The sequence below is a fragment of the Crocodylus porosus genome, unplaced genomic scaffold, assembly GCF_001723895.1.
Source record: "Crocodylus porosus isolate Cpor-Errol unplaced genomic scaffold, CroPor_comp1, whole genome shotgun sequence".
NCBI classification, from domain to species: Eukaryota; Metazoa; Chordata; order Crocodylia; family Crocodylidae; genus Crocodylus; species Crocodylus porosus.
This window is the reverse complement of record NW_017728886.1, coordinates 8,306,719-8,317,895: the sequence shown is the minus strand read 5'-3', so window position 1 is coordinate 8,317,895 and position 11,177 is coordinate 8,306,719. Positions and strand designations below refer to the sequence as shown.

At 45.3% G+C, this 11,177-nt stretch overlaps 1 protein-coding gene across 1 annotated transcript in view; it reads right to left on the bottom strand.

The window, feature by feature from the left end:
* Positions 1–11,177, bottom strand: part of DLEC1 (deleted in lung and esophageal cancer 1) — a gene marked incomplete at its 5' end in the record, with an annotated part of 59,711 nt that overhangs the window by 25,302 nt on the left and 23,232 nt on the right. The window contains 7 exons of the mRNA XM_019549415.1: positions 392–502; positions 2,076–2,229; positions 2,454–2,593; positions 4,311–4,469; positions 6,409–6,539; positions 6,817–6,910; positions 9,106–9,280. Of these exons, the coding sequence (XP_019404960.1) occupies positions 392–502; positions 2,076–2,229; positions 2,454–2,593; positions 4,311–4,469; positions 6,409–6,539; positions 6,817–6,910; positions 9,106–9,280 (964 nt within the window). The remainder of the gene's footprint in view (positions 1–391; positions 503–2,075; positions 2,230–2,453; positions 2,594–4,310; positions 4,470–6,408; positions 6,540–6,816; positions 6,911–9,105; positions 9,281–11,177) is intronic.

The window sequence follows — 11,177 nt, the reverse complement described above, 5'->3', positions numbered from 1 at the left end:
TCCACTCTCCTCCCTTTCTTGAAGATCGGCACCACATTGGCCTTCTTCCAGTCTTTGGGCACTACACCAGAGCGCCAGGAGTTTTCAAAGTGGGAAAGGAGATGCTACTGCTGCTTAGGGAGTACAGAGTCTTCCAGCCTTCTCTCAAGGGCTGCAGAAAGACTGCAAGTTTGGGTTTCTTTGCTTGTTTGCTGCTGGCACACTGGCTTCATTTGTTGCTTTCTTTTTACTGTGGGGACATGGTTGTCTCCTGTAAAATAAACTGGCCAATAACCCTGGACACTGCACTGCCAGGCCTCAATTAAGGAAGCTGGGTGGGTGACCTGCTCATAGTGGTAAATTAAGAAACTCCTGGTTCCCGGTTCATTTTTAAGCTGGTTTTTACACTTACCAGAGTGTTAGCTGTCAACTCCACACACAATTCTTTTTCTTCGTTTGGGCCCAAAATGCCACTTGCTGGGGTGACAATGGCAGAGCAGAGAGCAGACTGACTCCCAATGAGCTGCCAAAGAGATGAGATATGCATTACCTGCAACAGGATAAATCTCCTCCCTTCAAAATGCACTCTCAGAGAGAGGATAACCACAAGGATGAAGCAACCTGTACACTTGTGGATGGTCACAATTATAACCTGTAAAATCCAGACCCACTTCAAACACCTCTTCATTTCAATATTGCAATTAGATGCTTAAGGCCACATTCAAATAGAACTAAGTGGAGGTTGGGGGGAATTGAGGCATTTCACTGTGTATCTGTGATCCTGAACACTGCAGCTCAGCTGCCTTCTAACCCTAGAGGTGATTAAGCTTTCTAGGGAATAGGCTTCCTTGACCCTGACGTTTCCCAGGTGCTAAGGTTCTGCTTCTCAGCATGCCCAGAAGCACCTCAGTCTAAGCAACTTGGCACCTCTTTCATGCCTCAGCCTACCCAAGATTCAGAAACAAGGGGCTTTTCTACCTACCTCTCTGGAAGGGCTGGATCTACTAGATCCACTAGATATTCTTGGAGTACTCCATGCACACCCACCCACCCAGGGTGTGCTTTTCCACACAGCAAAGCCTGGTAGCTGCTGCTTCTTTCTAAAAGATCAGTGGTGGCAGCAACTCCTTTCTATGCAACACTTGGTTTGAGCACTGATTCAGGATGCAAAAGCCCTGGGTTTCATTCCCTCCTTCCCTCTGGGGTTCAAATACTCATCTCCCACATCCCTGGAGGTACCTAACCTCAGCTGACCGGCTGTTTTGGGACAGCACTCTCCAGCCTTGTTGCAGCTATGCCACTCAGTGAGCCAGAAAGAGAGAGCAAGAATGAATACGACTCTGTATAGTGGTTAGGGCACTCAGCTGGAAGTGTGGAGACCTGGGTTCCCATCTTCACTCCAAGGACCATTTTAATGACCATTCACTCCAAGGACCATTTTAATGCTCCACGTAAAACGCGTGAACACTACACACGTTTGTTTTGGATTCTGTCCCGAGCCCCCATACACTGTACAAGTAAGAAATCTTGCTCAGGTTCTGGATTCCAGACCAGGCACCAGCCTCCTAAAAGCTATGCATTGCATCATTCGGTGCTGCGGTGCCCAAGCGCTCTTCTGGATCTCACCCTTACACACTTTCTGTAATTATTATCTGCACACTTGTTCCACATGCCTGCCCACAAAGGCCTAGGTTGGGATAACAATCAAAGTAAGGACCTTCTTTGGTACTCTGTAACATCACACACTATTATGGTGCATCATACATTAGCTTTGCAGAATCAAAGGGAATTACCTAGTGCAATCCTCTTCTAGCACACTGGCTAAACATGTCCTATCCCTGCTCTACTGACAGGCCAACATACAGAATACAAGCCAGCTATTAGTACCAGATGACAGTTGCTCTTATCTAAGGAGGTTTGGTGCACAAGGTTCCCAAATTTAACTGCTGCTGCTGACCCAATTACAGCGGTCACAACACACGCGTTCTACAATGCATCTCTTCATCATTTTTATTACTTGTATTGTGGTAGTGCTTACAGCCCCTGCCTTTATTGCAACCTGTCAACACTTTTCCTCACGCTAAAAAGCTGCTTACCTCTCCCCAACAGTATTTTGCAGGCAGCAGCATCTGGTTAAAAAGTCTGATGTTTGCTTGTGCTGGAGCTCCAATATAAATTTCACTGAATACTAGGTGACTGGAAATCAGACAAGCCTGGGGAGTCTGCACTTCAGCAAAAACAGGAAGATGACTGGAAACGGACACACAAAGGTACTGTCAGTGAGATGTGTTAGCTACACAACAGCATGCAGGCAGACATTTACCCAAGTTCTTATTTGCATAATTTAATGAAAGGCTATATGCTCTGTCCGGAGTGCTGAGATTCTGACGCATTGTGCTGTTTCAGGAGATAACCATAGAAATCACAAGACACATAGAAGATGGTGAAGAAACCTCCCATCCTTTACCTCTCACCTTTTTTCTCCGTTTTCTACCACTAGGTCTAACACAGTCTGGAGATGCTGACATCGGCGGGCCTCAAACACGACTGATACCCTGCATTCACCTAAAGGACGTAATTCTCCATCAGATGGCCGAATTGTGAATGGGGAGACCTGGTAACAGAGAGGAAACAAACATGACAAACATCTCTCAGAAGCTCTCAGACAGCAGTGAACCACTGATACCAAGAACTCAGATTGGTGAGATACCTCTGACATATGAAGAAAGGCTTCAGCTAAAGGACACAGGCTGTGTCTACACAAGACGCTTACTGTGCAGTAGCTCGTTAAATACTGCGTAGTTGCGTCGCAGTGCATGAGCCATGACGTGACGCTACTGTGCAGTAGTAATGAGCTATTGCTCAGCCAGTGTCACCAGGCAGCCATGTGGGAATGCTACTGTGCAGTAACACTGGTTACTGCGCAAACATTTAGTACTTGGGTACGCAAGTACTAAATGACTGCACAATAACAACTGTGCAGTCAGTGTCCCATGTAGATGTGGCCACAGAGTCTCAACCGATCAAGATCAAGGTACTAGGAATATGGTGCAGATCTTCAATTTTTAGCAGCAGGAAGCAACTTATAACTGACTTGCAGGATTGACCTGGTCCATCCAAAAAAGGTCGGGCTTTGTGATGAGATCAAATTTTGCCTTCAAATAAGCATGCATAACTCCCACTGACTATCAACCATCAGGCAATACACCCTCTTCCTCAAATCCCATATTTGCTGCATGTTCTTTAGGTCTATACTTTCTGGTTATTTTACAGCCTAAGCAGGGTATAAATTCACATCAGAATAAACTCTTATCAAAACACCAGGTCAGCCCACCTCCTCACATTCAAACCACAGGAGCTCAAGATTCAGCTTTCACCTGCTAAATTCAATTGCAACTGCGTGAGAAAAAGTAAAATGTGATCTTCCAAGCAGGGAAGTCCCAGATCCATGTAGGTCAAAATAAACTTTAACAGCAGTCTGGAAGTTTACAGATAGCCAATACAGATTGCAAAAAACCAAAATATTGTGCTTGCTCAGTATTTTGGTGGTTTACTGCATATTGGTGTCAGCCTTCAAGGAGATTTAAGATGATGCCTAAAGCAGAGTGTGAACATGACATGAACTGCTGTGTCCATAAGATCTTTCTGTTAAGTGGATGTGGAACAAAATCTGGGTATTTTCATGAGGTTGGAGGCAGTACCTGGTCAAAATGGCTAGAAATACACCAACATTAACTGTTTAAAAAAACTGGGAACAGAGCGGGCAAGTCAGGCATCGGGGCAGGTACAGAAGAATAATGAAATGAATATAATCACTTTAAACCATATCCAAGACATATTAGAGGGATTATTTTATAAAATAGACTCTGCAGACAAATAATAGGATACAGAATAGACAACATGAGTGCTCATAAGCAGTGTTGGTTGGTATTTTGTCAGCAGGAAGCTTTTAATTATTTGTATATTTTTATTCTTTATATTTTTTAAAATATATTGTTTAATATTCATAGGCCCTAATTCTGCAATAACATCTTTCTGAGAGATTATAAGCACTTCTCATTAATCCCTTCACTTTCTATTCATATTAATGGGAGTTGAAGCCACTAGCTGTTCCCAAAGGAAATGTTCAACCTGTCATAAAAGTAGGTCATCAGGGAATCTGTGATAAAAGGAAATGAAGAAAACTGGCAACAGTATTTCACTTAATAAAACTGTTTTCTGATGTGCAAAGAGTTTGATCATCATGATAAGAAAAATGACAATGAAAGATAAATAGCAAAGATGAGAGAACAGCTGGCTCTGGGTATGGTTGTTCACAGGGTATGACCTACCTCTTCATTCCTTTCACCTAAACAGGCTCGACTTTCTTGCATTCTCCACTGTGCTGGCAATGGACTTAGGTTTTGAATCTCAAAGGAGCTTAACACATTTTCTCCCAACTTAATTAAACCCAACTGAAGTGATGGAACACCAATAGAAAGAACTGGACCCTAGGACGAAATAACATAACTTTAATTTTTTTTTTACCAAAACTACCGAATTACAAAGCACACATTAGTTAAGTTTTATGTTTACAGTTACATAAAATATCGGAAAGCAAAAGTATAATATCTGCTGCAGAAAAGATCATATGGTCATCAAGGAAATAGCTCCTCTGATTAAAATGAAGACTGAGATTTCAGATTTGCATTTGCACATGAATTTAGTCCTCATGAATGGGTGTCTGATGGGCCTAAAGACCAAAATCCTGTTTTGAGACTTGAACAAATCAGCATGAGCTTTCCCATTTATTTCAAATGGGTGGTGGATGAGGCCCTTCTGGTATAGAACAGACATGACACACAAAGCGGCAGGGTCTCATCTTGTACATACCACATATTGGGCACCAGACATTTAGAAGGCCCAGCAGCTATTTCCCCCACAAACCGTCCCCCAGCAGGTATCTTTGAGTGATGGGTGCAACCTGTAAGCATAGTCTGTGTTCTTCCTCTTAACTAATTGTGAGAACAAGTCTCACACAGCTGCAGTTGCTCAGAGTCATCCACCTAGCTTTTTTGAGTGGTATAAATTCCATGCAGAAACTAAGAGCAACCCCTTGACATCTAGCTTTCAAGGTCTGCTTTGCAGAAACTGTCAGAGTCCATGGCTTATGCACCACGGAAGTTGCTAAGGACAGGGGTCAATGATAGGCCATCTATCTGTTTGAAAATAGTTTGGCTGCTAGCACAGACCATACTACATAACTAGTCAGGCACAGTGAGACCTTATGCTCCACTGAGTGGCACTTCTCTATTTGCTTGTACAGAATGTCCTGCCTGATCAGCTTCATACTCTCAAGGGATGTTCTAGGCATTACTGAGCAAAAATCCAAAAATCCTACGGACTTTGGGGAAAAGGGGAAACCAGAACAGGGCAGTACAGGACACAGTGAACCTCTTGCACTTGGTCAGCACGTGGGAGACTGATATCCTGACTAATGTCCTAGCGGGTGTCTTTATATTATTCCAGGGATGTGGGGGGGAGGGGGAGGGAGCTTTAATTAGAGCAGGTCTGAAAGCTGCTCTAACTAAAATGCCTGCAGTGTTTTGTGTATTCAGCTTCCTGCACTTCACAATGGTGATGGGGGCATTTTAACTAAAGCTTTTCAATAAGCTTTAGTTAAAGTGCCCCCTGCCACTATTCTGAAGTGCAGGGATGCTGAATACACAAGACATGGAAGCTGCTGAAGCGCACTAATTAGCATGCTAGAGCAGACTCGATTCGTTGAGTCTGCTCGGACACACTGTAATTACAGCATGTCAGAACTGCATCTCTGCAGGTCTACAGGCACCCCTTGTGAGAAAGAAAAAGATAACCAGGGGGAAAGAAGGGGAAGAACGGGCATGCAGAGAGCTCTTAGCATGGGAGAAAAGGGAGGCAGACACACCTTGGTAAGGGGAACATGCGGAAGTCCAGAATGAGACCCTTGTGCGAGGGATATGGGATTAAAGGGGGAAACAGACAGTCATACAGCCTTGGCCTGGAGGGAAGATGGGAGACAATGAATGGGAGAAGCAAGAAATGTACACAGAGCATCTGGCATGAGAGAGGTGTTGGGGTCACAGAGAGTCCCTAACACAGAGGGAGATGGTGAGGTGGCAGAGAGAGGGGAATGGAGGAAAGCAAGGGGTGAGAAGCAGTGAGATGAGCATCCCTCTCACTTATAAACACCTCTTATAGCCAGAGTGCTAGACTGCTGAAGAAGCAAGGGGCACCCTGTATAAACTGGATCAACATCACCGACTTCTTTCACATACAGCACCCAACAGCTGTTAGTGGACAAGAATCTGTGTATCACCAATTTTGCAGCTGGATTTGATGGCAGCCAAGATAAAAGGCTACAATTATCCTAGTACCACCTAGTTCCCCTGAAAAATTGTTTGTCCTCACCTTAAAAGCAGCCTCAGCGTGCAGCACAACTGGCTCTGTGGAGTGTTCAATTTTGCAGTGCAGATTGTGGCTGGCATGTCCTGGTTTGCCTCCAGTAAAGTTCAGTTCAAATCCACAGCATTCGTTGGCTTCTAGATTTAAAAAAACAAAACAAAAAAACAATCTATGGATATGGAGCGGGCACAGAGTCTTGGAACAGGGGAAAGATGGGGGGCAGTTTTTTGAGGGAAGAGGGAACTGGAAGCAATTTAAAAAAACGACTTAAGGAAATCGGTGGGAAGACTTCCCCAGCATCTACTTTATAATACACATTTTAGCAACATGACACTTTACCACTTTGCTCTTCAGCTCTTAATAACTTACAGGGTTTTAGTTTAAAAAGTCATGTACAAGGCTTAGGAATTTCACCTATAAATCCAGTATGAGGTTCAACTTCAAGTATATCACATTCACTGATTTTTCCCCAGGAATATTTGACAGATGATTTGCTGTTGTTCCACATCTAAAACAGTTAAAATTTAATGAGCTAAACAAAACATTTTATGCTTTCAAAGCAGCCTGCAACAAGACATTTTATTGACAATAGCACTGTGGGTGTGCCTACACATCGCCCTATGGTGACACAGAGGCACACAGCGTTCTTGCACAGCATGTTACAGCGATGTAGCTATCACACATGATCATTAGCTACACTGCCATAGTGGCGCACTCCCTGCTTAAAGGAAAATGAAGTACTAAGGCACAGTGCAGTAACAACATCACTGTATGGCAATATGCAGACGTACCCTGTCTGGAAAAAAAGATATATTGCAAGTATAATGTCTGCACACTTTGGCTGCGTCCATATGAGCATGGCCATGCAGTATGTGGCTCTGCGGACACATCTGTGGCACCACATACCATACGTTCAGTTGTTCCCCACGCTGCAAGGAAGCAGCAGGGAGGATTTTGGATATCCAGGGGTCAAAAAAAAAAATGCAGAAAAAAAAGGTGGAGTAGTGCACGCAGTGGCAGCGTGAGCTGCCCAAAGCTAGGGTTTGGCTGGCCAGGCTCCGTGTAGCAGGATTGTTGCTGCTGCTGCCCCGGGAGGTCCCCAGGCAAGTTTCCCAACACAATACTGGCTCCAGCCTCCCCTACCCCAATCGGGGTAACTTGCCACGGCCAGAGCACGCGTGGCACAGGCATTTCCTGGGGACAACTAGCAGTGGCACAAGGTGCACTGCCGCTAGCTGTCCCCAGGGAACCAAATGTCCATGCTCATCTGGACGCAGTCTTTGAATTTAAAATCACTATGAAGTCAAATTAAAACTTACATCCAATAAAAATTCTAACATCAATTTTAGGGCCTGACCGGTCTTTTGTGAATATATTTGAGGACTTGTTTAGAAAGGATTTGAAGACCGTGAGAACTGGCAGGTGAAGAACTTCATACTAGGCATGTACTCTCCAGGTCAAAGGATGAGTTGCTGTTAGCTGACTCATAAATCCCTTTTCTCTGGTTTATAAAAGGGACCAACATAGTTTGGGTCTGACAGCTGAAGCACAGGTGGTTCAATAGATGCTGACTTTTGCACTGAAATTTGAAAAAACTCATTATGCTATCCTTTAAGAAGGATGTTAAAATGTTTCATATCTTTCAGACTGTCTCCCCCATTCTACCAAAAATGGTGGAGAAGAACAGATCTTACTTCAATTCTTCAGATCTGCTGGCAAACAGTCCTCACTTATATTCCCAAAAGTACTTTGAAGGGGCCTTTCATGCTCTGAAGCCCATTTATTTTTTGCCACTATCAAATACCCCCTATTTATTTGTAAGGTATGAAATACTGGGGGTTTGTGCTGTCTGTCTGCTCATCTCTGACTCCAATGCACAAAGATCACAGCATACACCCAAAAAGACTGCAAGATCCAAGGAAGTTCTCCTGGAGTTAATGTACTTCTGGCTTCCTCAGAAGTGACTTTATACCAGAGAACAGCACTGAAAATGCTCCAAAGTAAATGTGTCAAGTCCATACCCTGAGAGAGACAGACAGAGAAGATCTACTGCAGAGCTCTGTGCCTCTCTCAGCCCAGACAGAGCAAAGAATGGGACTTGCAAGGCAAGAATAAGGTTTTAGTGAGACAAGATGTACACATATAGACCCTTCTGTGATTGTAACCCGTTTTGCTGCTTGATATGGACCTTTGGGCAAACTAACAATTTGAAGAAACTGTTCTGAGTCCCTGATCATCAGCTGCGGGAGAAGCCTCCTAAAAGGAAGTTTCCTGCAAAAATCAAGTCCAATTTACCTGACTAGAGGAGCCACAGCTGGTACAGAAAGCAGTGCAACCCTGAGAAAATGTTAAGAGTGGTTGATCTGTGGGGTGCCATCACTTAGTGGTGTACATCACAGATTTTAGCCACCAGCAGCAACCGAAAACCAGAATCAGCTAGCAGCATTAACCCCTGGGTTGTTGGCCTCACAAACTGTGGCTCCAGCAGCTCCAATTATGGAGCTTCAGGAGCAGTGGGATTAACTTCTTGGCTGCCAACAGCCACGGCAAAAAGTCCTGTAGGCTGTATGACCCACCTCCATGGGCCAAATATGGCCAATAGGCCCATTGTTTGACACCCTCGGACTGTACCAATATGGCTTTCGGTAATATCACAGGGTTTGGTTATACCATAAGCAGTAACAAAATCAGAAGCAGACACACCTTAAATGATTTTCTAACATTAATACCAATAAAGTTTTCTCCAGGAATGAAAATAGCATACGGTTCCAAAAGCAGTTGAAATGGTTCTGTTGAACCTTTAACTTCTATTTCCAGTGCTATCACATCGTCTCTTCTGGGGTCTGTGTTTCCAAGAATCATATCTTGTTTCTCTGAACTGTGGAATATGGTAAGAATTAACACTTGTAAAGACATCTGAGATCCTTGCATGAAATACTCAGTAAAAAATTATTACAGAATATTGGGCACGTCTACATGAGGCACGTTAATGCACACTAACCTAAGTTAATGAGCATTACGGGCATGTGTCTACACATGCACACCCTTAATGCGTGTTAACTTAGGCTAATCGCACCTAAATTTGATACCTGAAAATGCAGGTATCAAATTTAGGCGTGATTAATTAATGCACATTAATGCACGTGTAGATGTGACTCAGCATTAACTTTAGTGCAGTGTCTGCCATGCCACTAGGGGGCCAGCCTGAGCCCAGCCTTGGTGGGTGGCGAGGGGCTCTGTTGGTTGAGGGGGAGAGATGGGGGTGAGTGTTGTGAAGGTAATAAAGTTTGTTATTTTATTTCACCCATGTGCATGTCCTGAGAGTGGTGCTGGAGGTGGGCCGGGGATAGCGGGGGTGTGGGTGGCAGGGACCAAAGACTGCAGCAGGTGGGGTCAGACAAGGCCTCCTGTAGCCAGTGCCCTGGCCCCCACTGGCAGGTGTGCAGCTGTCGTGGTGCCTGGGGAAGGAGTGGGGGAGGGGGGGCCCTGGGGCCAGCACCATGGCCAGTAGGTGCATAGGGTGCTGCTTGTTGCTGGCAGGGGCTGAGCTGGAGCAGCAGGGCACTGGGCATCACTGGCAAGGGCAGGGGCAGCCCTGGCGTGGGGAGGCAGGGTGGGCAAGGAAGGAGTTGCTGTATGCTGTCCCTGCACTGGGCATGTGGCTCCTGGGCAGGGAAGGAGCTGGCTACGCATAGCATTAGTGCGTAGCATCGGTGGCAACGCACAGCATTGAGAGTGCCAGTGCATCCCCTGACCAGCCGTGCTCACTGCTTAGGTGATGGGCAAGGAGTGCGAGCGCTAGTGCCCCCCCTGCGAGCATCACCCGATCACTGCAGCTGCTCCTGGAAGAGGCCACAGCCACTCCCAGAAGTGGCTGCAGCGATTGGCTGTTGTGGAATTGGCCGCAGGTGTCCCTCGGGGCAGTGGGATCGCCCATGGGGTGGGATTCCCCACCCCCGCCTGGTGGGACTGGTTGCAGGGGGGGAGTGCCCCCGCCGACTAAGGCGACACTAGTCGCCCATTCTAGCGATCATAGTTTCCCGGATGGCTACCAGGTGCTAGCAGCTGGCTCTGGCTTCAACATGGCTGCCATGTGGCCAGAGGTTGGAGCTCCCCCCGGTGGCCACAGGACACATGGCAGGGCTGCAGGGACTTGGGACTAGCATTAATGCCAAGTCCCTACACATGTTGACACCTGCCAAAAATTGCTTAATGCACATTAAATTTAGTTGTGCGTAAATGCACGTGTAGACGTGCCCACTACATAGGATAGTGTACACTATACCCACTACCTTCTCAAATAAATACTGTTTGTATAGAAATGTTACATGATGACTCAGGTCATGCTGAATTCTCTCTCCTTTTGACTGAGACTTTATTTTTTGAAATACTTTATAGGGGAAAAATAGTATTTAGAAACTTCTCAAATAGATCATTCAGAAAAGGAAGTAGTGAAAGAATTCAAACTGGCTTGAAGAAATAATGTAATATATGAACCTAAAGAGATAAAGTAAGCTAAAGAAGTACAGGGAAGGCATTGGTATATAAAGCATCTAGGATGATGAATTTAATTTAATAGAGATTTCTGGTGTTAGGAAATGATAAACATCTGATGGCTGTTCATTGGTGTGAGGGCGCGGCGGCTAGGGGCGGCCGTGAGCTCCCTAGCGCCGCCTACCGTCACGTTAGGGTGACGTAGCACCCTCAGAATCTCGCCCGCCACGACTTTGATGGTTAAATATATAATGTGGAGGCTGCCAGTTTCCCTAATGGAC